A 25,552-nucleotide genomic window follows, 5' to 3' on the forward strand; every position below is an offset into this window, starting at 1 on the left:
TAATTTGACAGACAGCATTCTGTCAACAGCATTGGTCAACATCAGACAGCTGATGTTGACCAAGCTAGCGCCAACCAACGTAACCAGAGCTGTCAACTCTCAAGCATTCACCGTGAGACACACGCAATTGACTCTTTTCACATGCTTTCACGCCACACATCAATTTTCTCACGTACAGAAAAACCACGAAGCAAAGAGGACACGGAGACCAACAGACTAGACAGAGCAGGTTAGTTATGATATAAAAAAATGGGTAAGTTATAGCTGGCTAATTATCAAACGCAGCTACGGTTAGCCATCGCTAACATTAGCACGTTTATCGAACAGACTTCGATTATGTGACGAGTGGGGCGGGGCCGAGGGACATGGGAGCGAGGCCGGTGGAGTGATTGGAGATGAGCTACACCTGTTCGACCCGCCGGTCACAGATACATTTCTATGTTATAACTTCCCGAAAAAAAATACACAAACATATAAAGCAAACTTCTAGCGAAATACTAACAGCATCTAACTTACCAATCCAAAAGAAATGTTGCAAGTTCGGTGTCGAACCTCATTTCTTTCAGGTCCATCAGTTGTCTCCAGCGATTGAAAGCAGTGCCGATGTTTACTCTGGTTCGGCTCCTTTTCTTATCGGATTTGATTTGTGATTCCTAGCGTGGTTGTTTCCCTGTAGCGGGTGGTGGTCTCTTGCCAAGGGCTTCAGTCATCCTTCCGCTTTCTTCCCTAAACTGAAATGAAGTAGTGGGCTGTACTTTCCACACGATTGACATCAGGTTCAAGTACGCCCACAAGCCGTGCGAGTTATTCATGTATTGCAGGTTGGCTGGTGGTTATGTTGCCCGCATACCGCCTCCCATGGTCGAAACTGGTATTACGACACCTGTCGGGTCAGGGCTAGTAATGCTAATGCTAATTAAGGTTGATATCTCTGCAGCACTATAACTTGACATCTTTTTAATGACATCATCGCCCTTATATCTTCTCATTCTTTTGATGCGTGTAGGTCATTTTTTGGATATTTTTACCTCAATTTTTGCACATGGCACCTTTAATGCAGCAAGCTACTTTGTATGTACTGCTACTATATTTTTATTTTTTAGAGTGGCTTGCCCAACACTGCATGTTTATTTATTCAACAGTTTGACTAATTTGATTAAATTTTTTTCTACAAATAAGTGCAGTATTCTCAACATTTTACCATGTTTTAAATCCGTTTAGATGATTTCTCCTAAAATAAGTGCAGAAAATGCAATAAAAGCCCACAGATTCCATCTGGGCCCAGCGATAAGTAATTGCAACTTGGATGAGGTCTAAGTAGAACTGATGTAGGCTTTGAGAAGCTGCTACAAGAGAGTTTTTTTTGGCTGATGGATACTTATTCAAAGTGACAAAACACTGGGACGGTTCATATGCAAATAGGGATTCTGATGTGGAATATAAGAGCAGCGTGGATCCTCGTTATGAGGGGATAAAATTGGCATCCTGATTAGTGGTGTGGAACTTGGATAAGCGCTGGAGAATAGAGGAATATTCCTCTCCTCGGATGACACAATGCCAGTCGATGTTCGCTTAGCATGGCATACGAAACTGGCTGCCAGCCTAATTAGCAGAGAACTAATTTATTCCCAATAGTATTCATTTATGAAAAAGAGAGTATGCTCATGCAAAAGTCCTGAGTGCAATTCAAAGTATTATCACCATTCATGCATCAAGCCCAGCTTTTAGTCCCCGAAGAAATTTACCAAAATAGAACAAAAAACTACATAATTGCTTTAGTTAATATTGGACACAGATTTATAAAGAGGGTTCTCTATGGACACTCTCATCTATACGCAAGCCTGTTGTCATGTTATGTCATGTAATTGCGTGTTCCACACAACATCTTCTCGCACAGGTCAGAAACACACAGGTCAGGTTCTCGTGCAGCTAAACAGTCATAATGTTTTCACTGTGAAGTGTTGTCATCTGTGTGCAATTAAGACCTTTAATGACAATGCAGAAATCAACACAAATGTTTCAAAAGTTTTAACAGGGAGTCTCTTAAGGCTATTGTGCCAGACAGTAGTTCTAACTACTGTACATTGTTTGACTTGATTTTGTTTTTGGTCTTTATTTCTGGGGAATAGAGCAGATATAATAAATGACCTCTTGCATATAATTGTAACATATTGTCACTGATTCTTGTATTGTCTTCCCATTTAACATTATAGAAATGAAGAAATCCATTGTTAAAATCATGTTTGTTTGAACATGAAATCCAAATTTACTTACTTATTGCACATTCCTTGTCTTTTCGTAAATTATTTATCAATTGATAGTATTCTAAAGACAGAAGTATTTTGATTCATCTTTAATAAAAAATTGAATGACTTGCTCTTCAATGAAACAACCTTACCTTTTTGCTGCTTACTTCCCATATGACAAAAAAAAAGAAAAAATAATTTAGCCACACTACAGTATACGCTATTAATGTTGTTAACAGTGTATCTCAATAAAATACATTTTGAAATTGAAATTGAAAGTTTCTCCAGTTTCACCTTCAAATACCAATATATTTCAGGGGCATGTTTTGTGTTAAAGACGATAAATAAAATCTTTCTTCATATGTGAAATGTTCATGTATTGAAATATATAGAGATATTTTATAGCATTGTTTTTAAATGCTATATAAAAAAATATTTTAAAAATATATTTCTAAAAATACACAAATATATATATATATTGGTAGAAAATATATTTAGGTGAACCTGTTTTGAAATATCTTTATTTTTGTACCCATATGTTGATTAGATTATAATTATAACAGTTATAATAATATTCATTATTATAATTTTTTGGGCTCCATTTCTGGAATGTACTGCAAAACACACTTTGCATGATCCAGTCTACTTATAATGGATAAACTCCATAAATAAAATAAACCTTCATAAAACATCCTGTTTCGCTCATAAATTGACTAGATTAAAGGTAAATGGCTTGCAAATTCAATTCATGTAGACTTCAGACATGTTGTAGCCACATATTGCTGAAACACATAAAGCTTTTACTCAATAACAGCTTGTTACCATGCAGTGAGTCAATATGATACACAGCTGTTATTAAAATGTGTGCACATTCAGTGTGCTACCATATTGTGCCATGTACAGTACATTTATTAGCAATTTGGGACTGTTCTTCACCTCCTGTAGCAATGTTACAGCAAGTTGTTTATCAGATTTTTCTTTCCACTTGCATACACAATTGATTCCATTTCAGTAAACGTCTTTTCCTGTTTCTCCCCATATTGCTGAAAATCGATTTGCAAATACACGCTGTCGCTCGCCGTCACCTGTCTGCCAGCGCGAGTGTGCGATAACCGCCATGACTAGTCTATCAAACCCTCATCCATTGGCAACATGTCAGCGGGAATTGGTTTAGTTTGGGAAACTCAGCCGTGAAATTCAGAATGACAAAATGTGCTGGGTCCAGGCTCGAATCATTGCCTGAATAAAGTCATTGTGGATACTGAACTGTTGACCTCAGCTGTAAGAGATATTGTATTGCACAGAATGTAATCCACTCACAGCGTGGGGCCTCCACATGTTTGTCATTTGGAGTGGGGAAAACAAAGTGAACAAACCACTGTTTTTAGAAAGCTTTTCTCTAAATGGCATGATTGCTACAGCTTGTTCTTGTTATTTCCCAAAAAAAAAATGCTTCAGTCCATACACGGGTTTCTTGTATACAAACAATACCGGATGCGCGCATCCAGGAGGCAGAAAACCGCTATCTGTTATGCAGAGTTCAGTAAAAGAACATTGTAATTAACGTAGATTTCGCATTGTTTGTAATTTCTTGTTGACTCAATAATAAATTGCAATTTCAGAGTTGGATCTGTTTGTTTGTGTTTCATATTAATATATTATTAATATAACATTATGTAAAATGTCCAACTGTTTACGAATCAAAATCCGGACATACTGTGATGCACCCAGCACTGGCTCGGTTGGTACAATTGACAACGCAACAACTCCTTGGCATTTTGACTAGCGACAACACCACCACCTAAACCATTTACTCCGATACGAAGAGCGCAGGTCTTTTGCCTCTTGGTTGCGTGCGCAAGCAGTGATGACATCGCCGAGAAATCCATGTACTGATTAGTAACCTGTGCAGAAACTAAAGAATCTCTCATTTTTATGTTTTTCTTTTTAAAAATCCTAAAAAAAATGTTTATTTATAGGGTTAAAACATTTGTATTATTATTTTTAGTGTGAATTCAGACTTTTGCATCCCTCTGAAAAAATGTATTTGCAATTGTATCATCTATGGCATTGAAATTCATGCTTTTTTAAAGTGTCCTAATACATTTTAGTGCCAATGAAAATGTCCAAATAATAAATATTCTAGTTAACACAGATGGTGTGTGTTCCAACTGTCCCGTATTATCCAGTGTCCTGACATTTTATCCTACCCATCAGGTTTTCCTACCCGGGTTTACTGCGCATGTGCACATCAATATTGCTTCCTTTTTCTCATGCTGAACAACAATATTTAATGTATCTGCATTACTGAAGGGTAGGTTTAGGGTTGGGGTAGGTGTAAATTTTAATAAAACAATCTAATAAGTAAAATAAAATATTTATTTTTGGTTTCCTGTAGCTATATCCCTTCTAACCATGAATATAATACATAATTACTGTATTTGCATTACTGTAAGGGTAGGTTTAGGGTTGTTGTAGGTGTAAACATTAATAAACCATAAATTTACAGTAGCATTTTACGTTGTCGAATTGTACTACCCACTGTTTTAATGGGAGGTAGCAAAATCTGACAGGGTAGAACAAATTCACAATACACCGGGACGTCCTGTATATTGGGCCTAATTGAATGAATGAATTAATAAATGATGCATGTATATAGCACTGTATTGTGTATTGTTGTACACCCAAAGTACTGTCACCATCCGTGTTTTTTTGTTTATAGCAAATCCGTTTCAGCGAATGCAGACTCCAACATAAAGCCGCGCAAAAAAACATTTAGGCGTGATAAATACGGGAAGTTGTCTTTCACTATTGTAATGTTAAATAGAGAAAAGTTTTTACATTTAAGTATCTTTTAGCCTATTCTTAACCTTGGCCCTTTCTCTTGAAACAAAATGACAGACAAAAAAGGATAAAGCACCAAAAAAAGCCCATATTAAATCCAATGTGTTATCTTTAATTGAAATCATATATATATATATATATATATATATATATATATAAAACGTTTGTGTCTTTTATTTTGTCCCATATTTTCCTTTTGTGAAGTTGGCAACCCTAAGTATATGTGATGGAAAAGTAAAAGCTGAATGTGGTTTGTGAATCCTATGCATCAGGCTCTTTCTGAAAGAGCACATGACTCTCAGTGGACATTAATAGAAGTGCTGTGCACTACAGTAATGGGAAGATTCTCCAAATCAGACAGAAAAAGTGCAAACGCTGTACAGATGCCAGCGCCCTTCTAAGGACATCATGTTATGTTTGATGATGTTCTCCCGAGGCTGTGCTCTCTGATGGTGTGCATCATGGTGTATGTGCGTGCGTTTGCTCGCAACACCATGAATCACTGATTCATGACAGGTCACCCTGTTATGAGCAGATGAGTCAGCATTTTTTCCCTTTTTTGCTGCTGTTTTGCTGCTTCGCTGTGAGTATAAAACTTTCAAATCCATCTGTGATGTCTGTACAGCAGTAGCAAAAAAACGCAACCAAAATGACTGCTTTTGCAGTTTTTGAGAATACTTTGAGAAGCAACTTTGGTGGTTCCTGTAACTCACAGGCCACTATTCCATAAAAACTGTTGATTTTGTGAATTAATCTTTATTTTAATGCAGTTTTATCTCTTTTTTTTAGTTGTTGTTCATACCTCTCCAAATCAACATGTTTCTGAATTGTATTGGTTTTATTGACTCAAGTAGACCTGTGTAAAAATGTGCTTTGTGCCTAATAAGAATGTCTGTCCTTTTTCAGATCCTCCAGCAGTGGAGCCGGTGTATACAGAGATCAGACAGGGCCTGGGACGGCCATTCTCACTGAGCTGCAGGGTGTTACGTGCACACCCCTCAAAAGTACTGGATTATGAATGGAAGCTGGGCACCAGACTGCTCACAGTGGGCCAGCTGCATACTCGGGACGAGACAGAATACCACGTAAGGGCCCTCAACCGTGAGGGCTACGGGGCGTATACTTGTGACATCAAAAATGAAGCAGGAGCTGGCCGATGTACTTTCCTTGTCACAGGTAAGACAGTTAAAATATATGTGCAATTTAAATGAATGTATTTGCAATATAATTGTGTGTAGTTAGGAAGCGGCAGGGTTACATTGTTATGCAAGGAGCTGTCGAAAAACAGTTGTCTTTATGAGTGAGTCACTAAATGACTCAACAACTGTGATCCCAAACAGGAATGTAAAAAAGTGACTCTTTAAAATTGAATCAGTGAATCTTTCGACTCGATTTGTTCAAAAACTCATTCAGGAATGAAACAAGTTAACTGTCTTCATGAGTGAGTCACTGAATCATACAATACTGCCAATACATCCACAACATACTGCTGTGAGAAATACTGCTGCTGCACATATAACATACAGTATATATGAAATAACCCCCATATATTGCATACATGAATAACCCCATAGCAGATCTATACAGGTGGAACTGGGGTAGGTGGAGGGTTTCTGAATCGTGTGCAACGCTACTGCAAGCACTAGCCAAGTATTTTAATGTTGAGCAGCAAGCTCATTGGCTGCTGACACAAAAGGAACCAATCATCAGGACCATATGGTAATGATGTCATTATGTCAGATTGAGTTAGACCTATCAGACTGCACCATCAAGAGTTTTATAACAGAACTTTGGATTTAGTATATCATCTAGGGGTTTTGAACTTCACTTCTTCTTCTTGTATTTTTGAGTTTTAACAAACTACTTACAGTATTTATGCTACAAAATGGCACAGAATACTTTAGTACATAAGAATATGAATTGGGACACATCTCTTTATTGAAATGTAGTCTAAATGGAGTGTCATATTGAATAATGGGCTGAATATAATCATTGCTGTGATATTCAGAGCAAGACAGAGCAAAACAGAACTTTTTTCCTCATGTGCTTGTTGCTTAATTATACATTAAAACATTTTGGTTCTGTGTTGGGTCTCCATTTGATGTTCAATGTCAAATTTAAGCCCTGAAGCAAAACCAGTTGAGAACCACCAGCTTATGGTTCGTTTGTGATTCAAAACTGTTCCTGTTAGGCAAGTGTAATTAGTGACAGATTTTTGTGCTAGTCACATTTAATGATGTAGAAGCATTTCTAAAGCACCCAGTTTTTTTTTGTTTTTTTTTTACCGGTCATCAAGCAGATGTTGATTTTGTCCTTGAAATATTTTCTTATATGCATATTTCACATTATATATACAGTCATCAATAACGTGTAGTGTTAATTTCAACTACAAGCGCTTAACAACAGAATAAATTAAACTGTGTGGATACATTACTAGCATTAGACACTTCACTGGTGATTTAAAAGCCACACTTGCTTTTAATTCAAGTTTTGGCCCAGATTAATCCAGTCTACCATGTCACCTGGAACATTTGGTTCAAGCAGTGGAGCAGTTTCTCTTTGATTTCGTGCCACCACATAAGTAGCCTGATCTCATGCCTGCTACTGCACCAGACATTCGTGTTTAGAAATGGGAACTGCTATCTCGTGTTTTTGCCCTCCCTGCTGTTGAATATTCATGGCTGAAATCCCAGCTGGTTGATGAGGCATCCTGGACCAGTGGAGGATGTGGGAGAGAGAGAGCTACCTGCTTTCTGATGCATAGGTTATTCTTGGAGATGTTCACCCCTAATCATTTAATTTGCATTGACAATTTCCTGCTCTGTTCAGGAGGCATAAAAGAGGATTATATCACTCATATCCACTCTCCTTGTATCCGCATCTCTCTCTCTCCTGCTCTCTCTCCTCCATGCTACTCTGTAGGACATGCTGAAGGCCATTATTTTGCACAAATCATGCATCTATGATGAGCCTCTGCTCGCTGTGATGCAGGAACATGCTGCAAGAGCTTGAAGCTCTCATTTATCGTTGTCATCATATGGGTTTTTATATGTCTGTCTGTTAAAAGAGCACACACCGAAAATCCCACGTTGACTGTTTTATTGGAGGTTAAGCTTCCGTAATGTTGTATCAGGAAGAAAACCTGACGGATTCAAGCAATGAAGGCGAAGGCACCAAATGTCACATGGCCACAGGGTTTTGTGTGATGATTGAACAAATGGCCAATGCATCAAGTTGACATTTCACTTTGTCAGAGCAATGTGCACAACTGTTCGAAGATAAAAAGCTTGAGTTTTCTCAGTCTCAGCATTCATTTCAGATGTGCGCAGTACTGGACAATGTAAACCCAATAGGGGTTACCAATTAATGCAGCAGAAAGTTCAGGAAGTTGAGAGATGGCCCTGCAGGAGCATCATGCACCTTTTTTTCTGAAGGGGCACAAGTCTGGGCTCACTTTTACCGTAGGCAAAGCAAAGATATGGTCAAGGAAAAACAACTAGTTTTCAATGTACAGTATGTAGGAAGTGTGATACTTCGGTGCAGTTTTTGTTTTGCGCATGAGCTGACCTGGGTTCAGATCCTGACCTAAATGTAAATGATTTGAGTTCATGAACCTTTTGGAGCAGGCAGAAATGCAGTGTGTTGCTGTCGGTATTCCTTTGTTTCTATTCTGTGCATTTTATTTGCTCCATCAACATTTGTTTAAAATCAAATCTGTGCATAATTTTATCACATACACTACCGCTCAAAAAATTGGGTTCAGTAAGATTTTTAATGTTTTCTAAAATAAAAAAGCCTTTTATGCTCACCAAGACTGTATTTATTTGATTAAAAATAGTTATTTATTCCTATGATGGATTACTCCAGTCTTAAGCATCACCTGAGCTTTCTGAAAACATTCTGATGTGCTGATGCGGTGCTCATAAAACATTTCTTATTTTTTATTAATATAAAAAAGATTTGTTCTGCTCAGTATTTTTGTGGAAATATGCCGCGTTTCCACCGAAATTACCCGGAACATTTGTACCAGGAACTTTTTTTCCCAGGAACTTTTTTCCCCCCAGACCTGTTGCTTTCTGCATTTCCACCGCGGTGTAAAGTACCGGGAAGATTAGGCAAATAGATTGGTGACGTAGCTCTGCGTGCGTTTCTCAATACAAAGTACTTTGATTTTGGACGTGCATTCTCGGTAGTGCGGACTTTGTGCATTCGACTCGGGAGTGTGATGTCCGCGACGATGCAAAACCGGGAAATCTGCAAACAGCAGCATATACTTGATAACTTCAGTCAGCTGACCATGGCTACTATTTTCCTCTCTGTATATTTACAATAAAACGAAATAGGATATCAAATACCCCTGCCTCCTTTCGTTTTCATTTAAGCATAATAACAGCTGCAGAAATGTTCTTAGTTCAGGGATATGTGTATATACAGCCATTACAATGAAACGAAATATTATATAGATTTGCCTTTTTTATTTTCATTTTAACATATAGATAAATTGAATACAGACCAAAGATAACCTGTTAGATTTACCCAAAACGAATTATATTTTATGTTTAACCACTAAAGAGACATCAGAGCCAGCGGCACACATCAGAAGGTCTAGCCGAGGTGAGGCTGCTTCTCGGCGGATAGATGATCACTGAGCTCCCGCTGGTCGCGTGGAGCTGACCGTCTCTGAGATCGGCGAAACACATTTTTAAATAGGCGCTGTCTTTATAAATAAACCACAGATTTGAGTTTTAAACAACTACATTCTCGCCTGAAATACTTTTAAAATTACATTTCATGACACAATAAAACAGTAATATTTTGAACATGATCCGAATAAATGGTGGTTGAACTCAATCAATGCTGCGTGAACTCAACTCGCTTTGGCTACTGCAATTTTCCTCTCAGTATATTTACAATAAAACGAAATAGGATATCAAATACCACTGCCTCCTTTCGTTTTCATTTAAACATAATAACAGCTGCATAAATGTACTTAGTTCAGGGATATACAGCCATTACAATGAAACAAAATATTATATAGATTTGCCTTTTTTATTTTCATTTTAACATATAGATAAATTGAATACAGACCAAAGAAAACCTGTTAGATTTACCCAAAACTTAATTATATTTTATGTTTAACCACTAAAGAGACATCAGAGCCAGCGGCACATATCAGAAGGTCTAGCCGAGGTGAAGCTGCTTCTCGGCGGATACATGAAGACTGAGCTCCCGCTGGTCGCGTCGAGCTCACCGTCTCAGAGATCGGCGAAACACATTTTTAAATAGGCGCTGTCTTTATAAATAAACCACAGATTTGAGTTTTAAACATCTACATTCTCGCCTGAAATACTTTTAAAATTACATTTCATGACACAATAACAGTAATATTTTGAAAATGTTGATCTGAATAAATGGTGGTTGAACTCAACCAATGCTGCGTGAACTCAACCAATCAGGATGTTTAGCGACCAAGTCCCGCCCCCAAAAGTTCAGGAACTTTGAAAAAGTACCACCTCGCCAGCAGGGACTTTCTGAGGGGCATTTTTTTACCCGGAACTTTATTTAGTTCCTGGTTCCTGCGGTGGAAACACACCGAGTACCAGGCCAAAGTCCCTAGTTCCTGGGTAAAGTTCCTGCGGTGGAAACGGGGCAATAGTGATCCTGTTTTTCAAGATTCTCTGATAAATAGAAAGTTCAAAAGAAAGCTTTTGAATAGTAGTGTAACTTTTTATTCAGTAAAAACAAGGGCTGTCAAGAGGTTTACATAACCTTAATAATCTTTGATTATTTTAACATTAAGATAAGAAAAAAATGTGTTCTGCAAATAGCAAAATGAGTACAAACAGTATTTTTATCTAATTTTTGGAAGATGCATTCATGGTTACTTGGTTAAAAAATCGCACTTGGTTTTCTTCAGCGTGGGTTAGGAACTCCCCACTGGCTGATGGCTGCACATTGCTAGGGAGGCAAATATAAAGTATTCATGTGCTGAGAGTTAGTATGAGCACAGATTCTTTGTCATGACAGTGCTGTTATGTGTTTGACAAACACCAGGAACCAGCTTCAATTTCACAAGTATTCACATCCCAGAGGTCTCCTGCATGGTCTTTGAAGCTAAAACCTACACAATAGTGTCTACATGCACAGACAAACACACATATGTCAAGGATTAGTGGATGTTAGTGTTAGTTTTAAAGAGCATTGAGGCTGTACATGGTATACCGGTACTAAAAATGTATGTATAAGTGTATGATACTGAAGCACCCTGAGTTTAATTTAATGCAGATTTTTTGTACATTTCTTAATCCGATGGATCAAAGATTTGCACTTTAAAGCATGTGTACATTTCCATTATAGAGCATAGTGGACTCACTCTTAGAAATCTTGGCTGCACAAGCCTCGGGTCTCTGATAAGTGACAGCTTATCCATGCAGTACTGTCTTTCTCCATCTTAGGCTGATTTAAGAGCTCTGTGTTTATGATGCTCCTGCTTTTTTCTCTACCTTCACTCAAGCATCGATTCCCAGAGGAGTCAAATTTATCCCTGAGCCTTAAGCAGAGTAAACTCGATGGACCCATTAGCATTGGCTCTAGATTTTTCCCTCTTAATAAGCCAGGGATAAAATAAGTGCTGGTGACAGCCCTTATCCCTGACCTGCAGACATCAGCAAATTTTCCCTACCACCACCTTTCCTCACTCTTCTCAGTATAGTCTTCTTGGACATTCAGAATTTCTCTGTCGAGAGGTTTATTCTGCTGGTCACAAATCAAGCTATTGTATTCCAGATTTTATTTTATGAAATTTAATTAAAAACATTTTTTTAGTGAAGTGACAATGTAGTCAATTATTTACAAGGCAATTATTTAATTTTAGAAAAAAGAAAAGTATCTTTAGAATAGAATGCTTCAGGATTCAGACACAACCTTTCAACCACGTTGTTGTTGTTATTATTATTATTATTTAGCTTTTTATATGTAGTGCCTTTGAAATGTAGTGTAACATCAGCTATTTTAGACATAAAATAGAGTTTCTTTTTATTTAATGAGCGTATATTGAAAGCATGTGTTCTCTGCAAATAATGTATTTGTTCTTTTTTGCTTTGATTCTGGAAATGTTTTTTTTAGCTTGGTGAGAAACAGACAGGCCTTGATGCAAAACAGTTTTTTCTTTCTCCTTTTCATATAGTCTGTCATGGCCTTGTCAGCTTTCAGCAGATAGAGAGATGAGCTCTCCTAATGGTTTTGCTTAATGTCTGTCTCCTTTGAACCTCTGATCTTTTTTACCTGTTTTCCACCAGCAATGGTTTGTAAATGCATCCCCAGTATCCTCTAGCATCACTTTAGTGTACCAGACGTTTGACCTGCCGGTCTAAAAAGCAGTCTGTTTTAAATGATCTCTAAATATATACAGCATAATGGCAGGGAGGCACTTTTCCATAATTTTGAAGGAGCTGTTAAGTTTGTTATTTAGCTTCATTTAGACATGATTACCTTATAAAACAAATCCCTGTAATTTACATTTTGTCCATGTGATTTATGAATTTATTTTTGATTAGGAATCAGGCTCCAAGCCAGAGGGAAAGAGACATTTATCATTTTGCATCTGCAGCTTATAGCCAACACACGTATTTGTTGTTGTCATTATGTATTTGTTTTGTTTCAGGTAAAGCCTATGCACCTGAGTTCTACTATGATACCTACAGCGCTCTGTGGCAGAACAAACCTCGCGTCTACGGCTTCAAACTCCAGTGGACTCAAATGAATCCCAATGCGGTCGACCGTATCATGGCTTATCGAATTGGTATCAAGCAGGTGAGTGAGTCTGGACGTTTACTGATGTTAAGATGATGTCAAGTAGTTACCTAGAAAGACGTTTCAGTGGCGTGTTTCAGGATTCATACCAGAGGAATGATGTCAAGTTCTTAAAATGTACTCTTTGTATTCATCATGATTTTATGTGGTATACCATTTAAAAACATATATGTCATGTTAAAGGGATACCTGTAGTTCACCCCAAAATTTAAATTCTGTCATTAATTACTCACCCCCATGTCGTTCCAAACCTGTAAAGCCTTCATTCACCTTCGGAAAACAAAAATAAAATATTTTTGATGCATTTGGAGAGCTCTCTGACCCTCCCATAGACAGCAAGGATCCTTACACGACCACGGCTCAGAAATGTAGCAAGGAGATCATTAAAATAATCCACGTGAGATCAGTGGTTTAACTGTAATTTATGAAGTTATGAGAAAACTGTTTGTGTGCAAAGAAAACTAAAATAACAACTTTATTCAACAATTTGTCTCCTCCCTATAGCGCCAATTTGGAAAGTATCACATACTGTACGTAAACAACATATTCTGTTCTGTCAGCAGCACTGCAGCTTTATCTGAACGTAAACAATGTATCCACCTACATACATTGCATACTTTGTTTATGTATGTGATGATCTCCAAAATGGCGCTATAAAGTGACGCAGAGGAGACGAATTGTTGAAAAAAGTCATTATTTTGGTTTTCTTTGTGCACAAAAATTATTCTCGTAGCTTCATAAAATCACGTTTAAACCACTGATGTCACATGGATTATTTTAATGATCTCCTTGCTACATTTCTGAGCCTTGATCATGTAAGGATCCTTGTTGTCTATGGGAGTGGTCAGAGAGCTCTTGGAATGCTTCAAAAATATCTTAATTTGTCTTCCGAAGATAAACAAAGGTCTTACAGGTTTGGAACGGCATGAGGGTGAATAATTAATGACCGAATTTACATTTTTTGGTGAACTATCTCTTTTAATAACATATTAACTTTTTGACACGGTCATGAGGGTCTGCAAGGCTCTGTGACACCATTTCCTGTTGTCAGCAGTATTGTAATTAATTAAGAATAATATATAAATAAAAATATGTAAATTAAATTAATACAATTAAATTATATTGTAAATTACAAGCATTCTAGGATGTATATATATTTATTTCTATTCAAATACATTTATTTATTTGTATTTCTTGAGTAAATTACGAAGTGAAAAAGAGCATGTCATTGGCCCATAAATAAGACTAGAACATTTTCTTCTTAAATAAAAGTGCTGAATGTTCTGTTTACCAGAACGCTAAGTTATATTTTTAAAAGCCACAATCAATGCAAATTAAATGCACCTTCTTGGCTGTGAAAGACAATATGTAATTGTTTATACACTGTTCGCATTTGTATTGTTTCAGTGTAGTATCCATGTTAATGGTACATTTGGCCTTTGGTACATTGTGCAGAATGGTGTGCACAACTGCTAATTACAAGTGCTAAATTAGTACTGAGTTAGAACAAGTTCAGCTGTCAACATCCTACACATATAGGATCAGTCAAGGAACATTATTAGAATTCATGAGAGACATCTATAATTACTGTTTACGTAGTTCATGTCAGTGAAACAGATACGTTCTGTTTATTGAGTCGGGCTAATATTTGACCAAGAGCTTTAGTGCTCTGCTCTGCGATGTGCTGTACTGTTCTGCCTTGATGCGTGTGGTCACACAGAGCAGTGGGGTTGTCAATTACGAGTCATCATCGCACTGTTCTGTCACCCTCTCCTTCACACTTCCTCTGCTCAGCTGGAATGGCAGCGTCCACGGCCATGTATAATGACATCATGTGGGGTGATTTATTCCTTGTCAGATTCGCCTTTGCTAGTGGCTGCCTACTGGTGCTCAAAGTCAATTCAAAGTAAACGTAGCACGTTTCGCCATGCCATACTACTGTTGTTGTTTTCGCCATATCCATTCATTCCTCTCTCCCTCTCATTCTCTCAGGCTTTTTGCCATTTCCATCAAGGTCTCTGCCTTGCTTGTGTTCTGGGATTGCATTATTAGTAGTGTTTACTAGTCTTAGCACTCTGCTTTTAATGCTTAAGGGATTGTTGAACTTCAGATGAATTTTGTGTTTGCACATGAGTAATACTGGTTTCTAGGCAGTGGATACAAGATATGTTCATGAACCTATTTTTAATGGCATCATTTTAGGCTAAAGGGATAGTTCATGAAAAAAATGAACTTTAGGTCAAAATGTACCCAAATGTTACTGCCATTTTTTTCCAGGAACACAAAAATAGAAATGTTTGAAGAATTGTTTGGAGCTCTTTTTGTACATTGACAGTTACTGACTAAAAGCTAGCTCCATAAAGACACAATAATGCACCATTTAATCCACATAATTTAATACTATTTTGTTTTTTATTGCAAGTCTCCTGAGGCCATATGACTGCTTTTATGGTACTTATGGTTTATATAGTTGGTAATGTTTTGTCATGTTTTAAAATAATTTATTTGTTCAAAAATATTGTGAAATATTAATGAAATTTAAATTAACTGTTTTCTATTTTAGTATATTTTAAAATATCCTGTGTTAAATTTTCAGCAGCTATTACTGTACATCAGAGTCTTCAGTGTCACATGAACCTTCAGAAATCATTCTAATATGCTGATTTGGTGCTCAATGAACATTTATTATTATTGTCAATGTTAAAAACAGTTTTGCTGCTGCTTAAAGGGATAGTTCAACCAAAAATGAAAATTCCGTCATTATTTCCTCACCCTCATGTCGTTCTTAACCCGTAAGACCTTCAAAGAAGAGAATGCTGTTTGTGGTAGTTGCATTGCTGTCTAAGCAGGGTCAGAAGGCTCTCGGATTTCATCCAAAACATCATAATGAAGGTCTTACGGGTTTGGAACAACATGAGGGTGAGTATGTAATGACAACATTTTCATTTTATCATCATTTTAACATTTTTGTAGTAAGCATGATATCTTTTTTCAGTATTCTTTTGTCTTAACTGATCAGTTTAACTGACCCCACAGTTTTGAATAGTGGTGTAACTAAGGCCTGGAAACTGGAAACTGGTCACAATTTTCTTTCTTTACTAGCTCATTTTAATGGGCCCTTTAGTGTGACAAATTATTTTTTAAAACTACAAATATTTTTCATGGATTCTTTCTATTTATATTGGGTTTATAAATGCTACATGTATAATGATTATAAAAGAATCAGCAAAATGGTGTTTAAAGTGGCTGTAGATGCAAAATAGCATGTCACACCGCAGCATGCCAACTACCCATCTGCATGTATCCTCTGGAGTGTAATGATCTAGTGGACAGACTGAAGAAACAAAAAAATAATCAAATCCATGCCTCCCATAATGTCCACGAAATGTTGCTATTGATGTCCTCCATTACTTTTGCTAATAAATCATTTGAAGCATGTAGCAAAAAGGTGACTATTTTTCAAAAGATGCACATCACAGGCTTAAAAGAAAAAGGCTCTATCCCTTTTAATACAGATGATCATTATTTCCCAGCATCTGTCACATTTCATATTTACCTTTATCAGCAGACACCATTTAATTCATTAACTCTAAAAGAGAAATAACAGCATGCATGTCATTTGCACTATAGAGAGGACGCCTTGTACTATCCTTGATGACTTCCCAACTGAAAGCACACCTGGCACTGCAAAGAGAAAGAGAGAGAGTCAAAAACAAGAGAAGGGGCAGAAAACTAATTAACAGCTGTGTCCGGTGGGACGAAGCTGCTGTAATAAGATAAGCTTTACAGGAGAAATCAAGGATGGGACCCTAGCGAACAGAGGTTAGCTGTGTGAAGCGATTGCGGGGGCATCCGTTCTGTGCTTCTGTGTGTCTGCGTGCACGTGTGGGTGTGGAGCTGTGTTTTGTGCCGGCAGTGGGTGGTGATTGACTCATCTGTTCTGATCATGATGGAGGAGTCTGGCCTCTTTGCTAATTCCTTACATTTTGTCTCTACACGGCCTCTGCGCATCCTTTTTTGTTGGCCAACTGTTGTTCTGCAGTTTATTTGTTCTGTTTAACTTGCCAGTTTTCCCCTACGTGCTCATACATCATGTTGTCTCGCCTGGTCACCTGTCGACGCGAGCGCCGGGCAATGCTCTGTGGGCTCATCGCCGCTTTGGCTAGTGACATTTCCAGGATGCGACGAGCATGGGAAGTCTTAGCCTGACAATCCTAAATGAGAGGGTTTGGAGTGCGTGCAAGTTAACGGAGACACTGCCAGCCAAGCATATTAGGCAGCGCTTCAGTGCCTAACCCTGGGACAGGCAATTTCACTGCGGGGGTCTGGCGCGTTTATGGATCCCCTAGGAATAAGATTGCTTACCCTTGCTTTTTATAGCCTTCACATACTATATTAAAACCCTTTGATGCTGTGAGTGCGGACTGGGTAATAAAAACAATGATTTTGAATATAATTTTTTCCTTTTATGTAATTTATAGTAAAAAATGTTAAACAGTGTAACCTGCGAATGGGACTCTTAAATGTGCGTTGCTTGGTTGGTAACATGCTTTCAGACTGATTGCTTGTTATTTCCTTTCGTTCTGTTTAAAATTATTGTGGAGAAACATATATGACAAAGGAAAAGATTCAGTAAGAATCAAAGCATTGGCTTTGTTTAAACCTGGTAGGAAGCTCTTCTGTGGTCACTTGTGATTTCTTGACTGCTGTGTCAGTGTGTTAATGCATCTTGATAAATGCACATTACTGCTTCAAAATATTCTTTTCAAAACAAAATTTGAATCTCCTCACTAACGTTTCGTGGAACGCTTGCTGTTTTAGTCACTGCATGTTGATGTCAAGCAAACTAGAGACCATGAAGTCTTTTGCATGTAGCAAAAGCAAGCTCTCTTTCCTGTTTTATAACAATGGTGTTAAAAGGCAAGTTTTCTTGTTTTTTTTTTTACTTTTATTTATTTATTTTTTACTTGTTTTAAAGACTGTCATAGTTATAACCCTTATTTTAGCATGGTGAATGATTGACAGGTAAGTAGTCAGCCCTTGTATGTTATGGGACAACATGTATTTAGCAGTGTGAATAAATCAGCCAACATTATAGTTTATTTTATTATATTTTTCAATATTATAAATTTTTCAGATTTTTGCAAGTTTAAATTCATCTAATGCGCACTTAAAGTCAATCTTTGAAACCACAAGTAATGTGACAACACTGTTAAATGTAACCATTAGCAATGATGTAATATAGCTATAATATGAATAATATTATAATAATATTAATATATTAAATAATTAATGTAGTAGGAATTAGGATGCATTTATTATAAGATATTTCTGTGCAGTGAAATTCTTAATCGAACCTGATATTATTACAGTACTGTGTAAACAAGGATTACAGGTTTCAGTATTTCCTTTAGTTAGCCCATTTGTGCATTTTTGGTTGCAGTGTAGCTGGGATAGATGAAGATCTCTGCATAATCATAGATTCTGTGTAGAAAATCTCTGATATTCGACCAGATCCTCAAGGATTATTAAAGTCACTAGAGCACTGGTCTCACAGCAGCAGTAAAGGCCAGCATGCAGCCATAGTTATGAACAGCCCTAATGTTTCTATGACCTCATTTTTCACTACACAGCCTACGTACTTCAAGTTTAACAAGCCCTCTTAACATTTTTTCTGTGCTTATGGCACTTAACACGCTGTTGTAAAAGTCATCCTAACTTAGATGACATATAAGGTTACACCTCTGCAGTGCTGCTTCAGCAGTTGCTTCAGCCTTATGTTTAGAGGATGTTATGTAACACGTTCTATAATGATTCATCTTTAATTAAAGGGATTTCAGAGTTTACTTTAATGGTAATTAAGTGTCTTTAATTGTATTGTTTTAGCACTATCTTTAGCTCCCAGGCTGGAGGAGAAAAACTGCTGCATTGTTTAGTTTTCCAGGCGTGGTAAAGGCATTTGCACATAAAGCTTCCAAATCCACATTATAGAAATCCTCTGAATTCCTGATAGAAGACATAAACCAAATTTGGCTCCTAAAAGTATGAAGTATACGAGGTGTTTGGTGTGGAAAATACTCATATTGTTTCTCCTTTCCAAAGCCTTGCTATAGTTTTTTTTTTTTTTTTGTTATCCGGTTCAGGAATATATTCCATTTAATATTAAAGGTTTCACAGAGTTCATTTCCTCCTTTGAAATTACAACTGCTTTCTTATTACAAGTAAATGATTATCACAATCATCAATCTGTGCCCAATGTAAAATGGAGCAACGAAGCACCTGAGTGATGACATGTGACCCTCAGCCCCCCATTTTACCCCCAAGAACTTCTTGTAGCATGTTTGAATTGCATTCACGCTGTAAGTGTGTCATCATATCTCTGCAATGTTTCAACAGCATTGTGAGAATCTCTCTATTGATCCTACTTTCCATGTAGTGTTGAGATGAAGCCTTTTACCTCGGGCTGCTTCTGGGATTTTGTTCCACGTTACTTGCTCACTCTAACTTTAGAGTTTTTAATATACCTACACTACTTTTGTACAAGTACTTAGGTTTTGTCCGTTGTTAAAGTATGTACCTCTGCACCATTTTAATGTGGTTTCATGAGGGAAATGCAGGGTGTTTGTGAGAATAATTCATGAAATTGTACAATTAAAATAAATGATTTAAACAAATAATTGTTTTTATTTAATATAAAAAGTAAAACTTGCTTAAAAATAGTGAAATATATTATGTTTACTTTCATGTCATGTAACTATTAAATGATAAAAACAATGTAAACATGAAAATGTTTTGCAAAATTGTTTCAAGGTTAACTACATATTTTTTTCCTGTAAATATTTAATTATAAATAATAACCCCTGTCCTAAAGGACGGCTTTTTTAAATATATAAAACATTAAGTGAGAAGTTTATTATGTAGTTTGATCAAAGGAGTTCAGGGCTGGACTGCCTATAAAAAGTGAGGAATTGACTGCTTTATGTGGATACTTTTACAAATTCATTCATTCAACTAGTGGCTGATGCGTTGTGCCAACAAAACTGAAAACTATTCTGATTGGCTGATTTTACAGGGCATTCAAGGATTTTAATCAGCCCATCTGAAAGCAATGTTGTCCTGTGTACCGGAGCAGCGTAAGTTTTCATGGTTACTAACACCTTGGAAAGTAGATTGCTGTGTAGTTATATTAACTAAACAAGTTTAGTCGCAATATTAACACAAAATAACATATTTTAAAAGATTTATTGGCTTTACAGTCAAAGTCAAGGAGAATATTGAATGTTTTGCTTTCTGCTAAATTTCCTTGACAAAGACATTTTTCAAAATATCTTGTATTGTGTAAAGTTGTGGAAATAAATTCCACTGGTTGTGTTATGACACATAATGATTCTGTTCTGTTCTGTTCTATTCACGGAGTCTGACAGAGTCACGGCCGCCCTCCGCCTTCAATCCCTTCAAACACACTCACATAGTGCTGCTTCAGTAGTGAACTCAGCAGGGCGCACTTATCAGATCTCTTCCCCCACATGACTCCTCTTTTCCCCTCTGGTCTCAAATCCCGTACGGTTCACCCCTCGTAATTCCCTCTCTGATAGCTTAACGTCTGTCTCATTCATTCTCAAACATATATAGATCAGTAACAGGCGCTTGTCTTTGAAATTTTTACACCTTTTACAGTATGTTACACTATCAATAAGGAAGTAATATTATATTGTTGCTGTATGATTATATGAACATACTAGTTTATAGAATTTACGTATGCTACCAATTTAAATATTTGGGGTCAGTAAGATTTTTGTTTTCTTTCATTTACTTGTATTCAGCAAGGATGCATTTAATGAATCAAAAGTGACACACATTTATGATGTAACAGGATATATTGATTTCACATAAATACTTTTTTTTATAAAGAAACCTAAAAAATCATCACAGTTTCTACTAGGGCTGACACAGATTTCATGATTCAATTTGATTTTGAATCACAAGCTTGTGATTCGATCCAATTTCTGATTTGATTCGATGTTGATTATTTTAGATATATATATATATATATATATATATATATATATATATATAAAGTACATAACATGTTTTCTAAAAGAAAAAAATAATCTCTCAACTAATGCTATAAAATGTAGCTACATGAGAGAAGTTGGTACCAATAATATTGAAGGATAAAATTAATTTGTATACAAATGCTTAAATGACACTCAATTAATTTTTTTTTTTTTATAATAAAGTTACAGATACATAATTATATTTATATTCCAATTTGTTGTTTGAAATATAAACATTTAAATGGTGGCTGTCATAAAAACTTGACAGGTTTATTTAAACATGATTTAAATATTTAAGAACAGTAAAAATTATAATGAATATGTTATATGGTGCATATATTTAGCAAAATGCTCCTCTCTAGATTTATTTAGCTGACTAACGAGTTTGATCACAGAATTTATTTATTTATGTTTTTTTATTTTTTGAGGTAAATGACGTCATGTGACATTGTTACTCTGCCGCGGCTTGCCCCGAAGCAATTTAAAATAGTCTGAATATAAACACTTATTATAGGTGTACCCTAGTGATTCAGGACAGGCTAAAAACACGGTTTGGAAAATGGATTCATGGTGTACTCGCTTATTATATACATTTTGTAAATTTTTAACACAAAAAAGAATCAATATCGTTTCGTAAAAAAGAGAATTGATTAAAATCAAGACATCAATATATTTTTACCCAGCCCTAGTTTCCACAAACATATTAATCAGCACAACTGTTTTTTAATATTGATAATACTAGTGTTGTCAAAAGACCCAGTACTTCGGTACCAAGTCGGTACTAAAAAAATGTAAATGTGACGGTACAAGGTTTCTTTAAGTACCGGTAGTACCGAGGTCCCGTTCAAACCCGGTTCTTGACGCATACAGCGCTATGATTTCCGCGAAGCAGAAAACGTCGCTTTGCTGACAGCGCTGTTTCTCACACTTGCAAAGAGAGAGAGAGCGAGAGTCTTACCACGCTGAATCGACACGCTATATGTAAACTATATTCTTTGTTGTCTTCTCCTGTCAAAATAATGGAGTTCATTTAGAATTATTCATATTTTTCAAACAAGAAGAAGATATGCCGGTTTTTCCAGGAGTGGGTGGAGCTAATGCACAAATGGCAATTTCATTGGCTGGCGTTCATCTATTTCCGTTCCTGTTTTGATTTCAGCAAATCAGTTTGACCGAACGCATACAACGTGATTAATATTCATGAACCCAGCAGCTCATCAATCCATAGTGCATTGTATATTGTTAGTATGTTAGTAGAATTAGTAGCAGTATTATATTTTAATAATAATTCATATGATCTATTACTATTTTTTTTTTTTACAGAAACCCTCAATGACCAAAAATATCTTAAGCATCACCACCAGTCTTAAGTTCAGTTAAAATGACAAATATGCATTCATTAAAAGTTCATTTTTACATAAAGGCATTGTGCTACTAAATATTACTATTATTTAGTAAAATGTATGTGATACTGCTACTACTGTTGAAAAAATTAATAAAACTTTATTTTTTAAAGAAATAAATCACAAAATATTTCTTCCATGTTTTAATTTTAATAGCAAATCCCCTTTATTTACCAAAAAATAAAATGTGTTTAAACTTGTTTACTGTTTTTCATAATTATGTAATTGTAGAAAAACTTTAAACACAATTGTAAATAAGTATAAAGAATGGCATTGGTTTTATTTTTAGTGATAAAAACTTTTTTAATTTTAATTAAATTTTTTTTAATTAGCACATTTTTGTGTTTTGCTTTGGTACCGAAATTGGTATCAGGAACCGTGGATTTTCACTGGTATCGGTACCGAATACTGAAATTTTGGTACCGTGACAACACTAGATAATACAGTGAAGATTCATTGATACAAAAATTATTGATAAACAATATTTCACATTATTGTTGATTTTACTGTATTTTTAATCAAATGAATGCAGCTTTGTTGAGCATAAAAGACTTGGGGCCAGTTTAACTAACAGCTTACGCCAGTACAAACAGTCTTTTGGCGTTAAAATGGTACTGTCAGGTTTTATTAAAGACGCGCAGAAAAGACTAAGCACTGAAAAGGCATGGACACAGTTATTTTTGTGCTTGACCTTATTGAATAATCATTTTTGGGGAGTTTTCAGGCACAAAATTTATGGGAGGAGAGAATTCAAATGAATCACCCAACGTGTTTTACCAACGTTTGCGCTCATCAAATTACTGGCATTTGCACCGTTATTTAACACCCCCAAAAAGCATGTCTAAAACTATTTTGCGCTTGAAATGGCTGCAATTATTGTTGCTAGGAGAGGCACCGCAGAGAACAGAGAGCACGTGATAGAAGGGAGAGGATTCATTTTTTTTGAATGCTCGAAGAACACATTATCAGAACATATCATTTGCCAAGACATGTTATTTGTAATTTGCTTCAGGAAATAAAAGATGACTAGGAACCCTCAACTAGGAGTCATGCAATATCAGCTAAACTTCTAGCAAACCTTAATTCTTTTTAATGTACTGTGGCTTCTTTATTCCTTTATTCTTTATATGTGACTACACTAATTTGCGCTGCACTTGTTACATTGCACTGGTCAATATGTAAATGAGATCTTGCGTCTGTGTTCTTCAATTTGCGCATTGTTAGTAAATCACCCGCAGAAATTTCCATGCCCATCTGCGCTTTTTTTTTGGTATTGCTCTCTCGTGCTAATTTGCCCTGTTTAGTAAAACTGGCCCTTAGGCTATTTAAAACCATTCAAACATATTTTTGCCTCCAAAATTTCAATGGCTGGGCAAGTAACAAAAGTCTGATTTTCAGTATTTTCAGTTGTTTACATTTAATCTGTTAATTAATTTCCTTCATTTTGTATGATACGATAGAGAGACATCAACACCATAATCAGCCAGTTGCAGCTTTGACTTTTAGTTTATTTCTCAACATTCCCTCATCACATGTACACTTTGGGATCACAATTGGATCTCAATGAAGGCAAAAGAAACATTGCTGCCTTCTGAAACCTTGCTCAGGTTTAGACAGTGTTACTTCCAAGAAATGAAAAAATTTCTGCATTATTCAGTCACATATTTTGTAATATTTGTTATATTTTGGTTATATTTGTTATATTTGGCGTCCTTGGAGAAAATGCAACTGATGCGGATACACAAATGCACACATACACTGTTTGCATGTTTATAAAACATCAAGGTCCCCACACACAGTGAAGATTCAAGGACACACTTCTGCACTTCCAAGCATGCACTTTCACACTGAAACGCACACATTGCTGACATGTTTCTCTTTCAATCTGTGACATAAATGACAGTAGGCCACCTTTTCACGGTATGAATTGTTTGTGCTATATGATACAGTTTCATATTTGCAGTACCATAACAAGAAGATATTATTCTCCATTGTAGCAAAGGATTTGTGTCAGTACTGTAGCAAACAGCACTCAGCAGTCATCAAGCTGGCCTGCGGGTTAATTCAAAGACTTGCACGACATCGACGCGGGGCTGTTCTCTGGAAATATGCAATTTACATTACACCGGATGAAGCATCTAAAGGTACAATGTCCTTGGGCCTATGCGTGGGCTAACGTTAGCAGAAAACCTTATTTACAAACGAAGCTCTTTGCTATTAGTGTGCATTATGACAAAATAAGTCTTGTGTGAAGTCTTATTACCGGGGGCACGCTGGAGCGGTTACACTGATGAAAGTGATTCATATTTTGCCTGCGCAGGTATGCGTGTATGTGCATATAATTTGTTATTGCAGCTTCCAATCTCTCACTCTTTTTTTGAGTTAGAACTCACTTTTTTTTTTTGAACTCAAGTAAACGACCATTTTTCATTCTCTGCTGTTAAAAAAGAAAGAAACTAAAGCAAATGTCAACAGGGGATTTGTTGTATCATGGCTCTAAACTGCATCAGAAATGCAGTGGACACAAACTGAAGGATTAGTTCACCCAACAATGAAAATTTGCTGAATATTTACTCATCCTCAGGTTATCCAAGATGTAGATGAGTTTGTTTCATCATCTGAATATATTTGGAGAAATTTAGCAATACACTTTCTCACCAGTGGTTCGATCCTACAAACGACTGAACGATAAAAACGATAAAAACATCACAATAATCCACAAGTAAACCAAATTACTCCAATCCATCAATTAACATCTTGTGAAGCAAAAAGCTGCATCTTTGTTAGAAACAAATTAATCTTTAAAATGTTTTTATCTTCAAACCATTGCTTTTAGCTAAAATATATGGAAGCCCATTTCCGCCAGTGAATAAAAAACATCTCTAGGTTACGTATGTAACCCTAGGTACACTCTTCTTGGCGTTCAGTCTCAAACCCAGCTCCCCCATATGTGCGAGAACGACATCTCGATGCCGAGCCGCAACCTGCTCTGACTGAGCTAAAATCAACCAAACGTCGATATAGTTGAGAATGCGGATGCCCTGCATGCGCAGGGGGACCAGAGCCACGTCTACACATTTTGTGAACGTGGGGGGTGAGAGTGCAAGGCTGAAGGGAAGTACTCTATATTGGTAAGCTTCGCCCCCAAAAGCGAACCTCAGAAACTTCCTGTGTTGTGGAAGAATGGATA

At 36.4% G+C, this 25,552-nt stretch overlaps 1 protein-coding gene across 2 annotated transcripts in view; it reads left to right on the forward strand.

Moving 5' to 3' along the window:
• Positions 1-25,552, forward strand: part of LOC132112792 (MAM domain-containing glycosylphosphatidylinositol anchor protein 2-like) — a 156,435-nt gene that overhangs the window by 99,596 nt on the left and 31,287 nt on the right. For both annotated transcript variants that reach the window (XM_059520456.1, XM_059520455.1), the window contains exons 9-10: positions 5,997-6,266; positions 12,754-12,902. In XM_059520456.1, the coding sequence (XP_059376439.1) occupies positions 5,997-6,266; positions 12,754-12,902 (419 nt within the window). The remainder of the gene's footprint in view (positions 1-5,996; positions 6,267-12,753; positions 12,903-25,552) is intronic.

Source organism: Carassius carassius, chromosome 32, assembly GCF_963082965.1.
Source record: "Carassius carassius chromosome 32, fCarCar2.1, whole genome shotgun sequence".
In the NCBI taxonomy this organism is placed as follows: domain Eukaryota; kingdom Metazoa; phylum Chordata; class Actinopteri; order Cypriniformes; family Cyprinidae; genus Carassius; species Carassius carassius.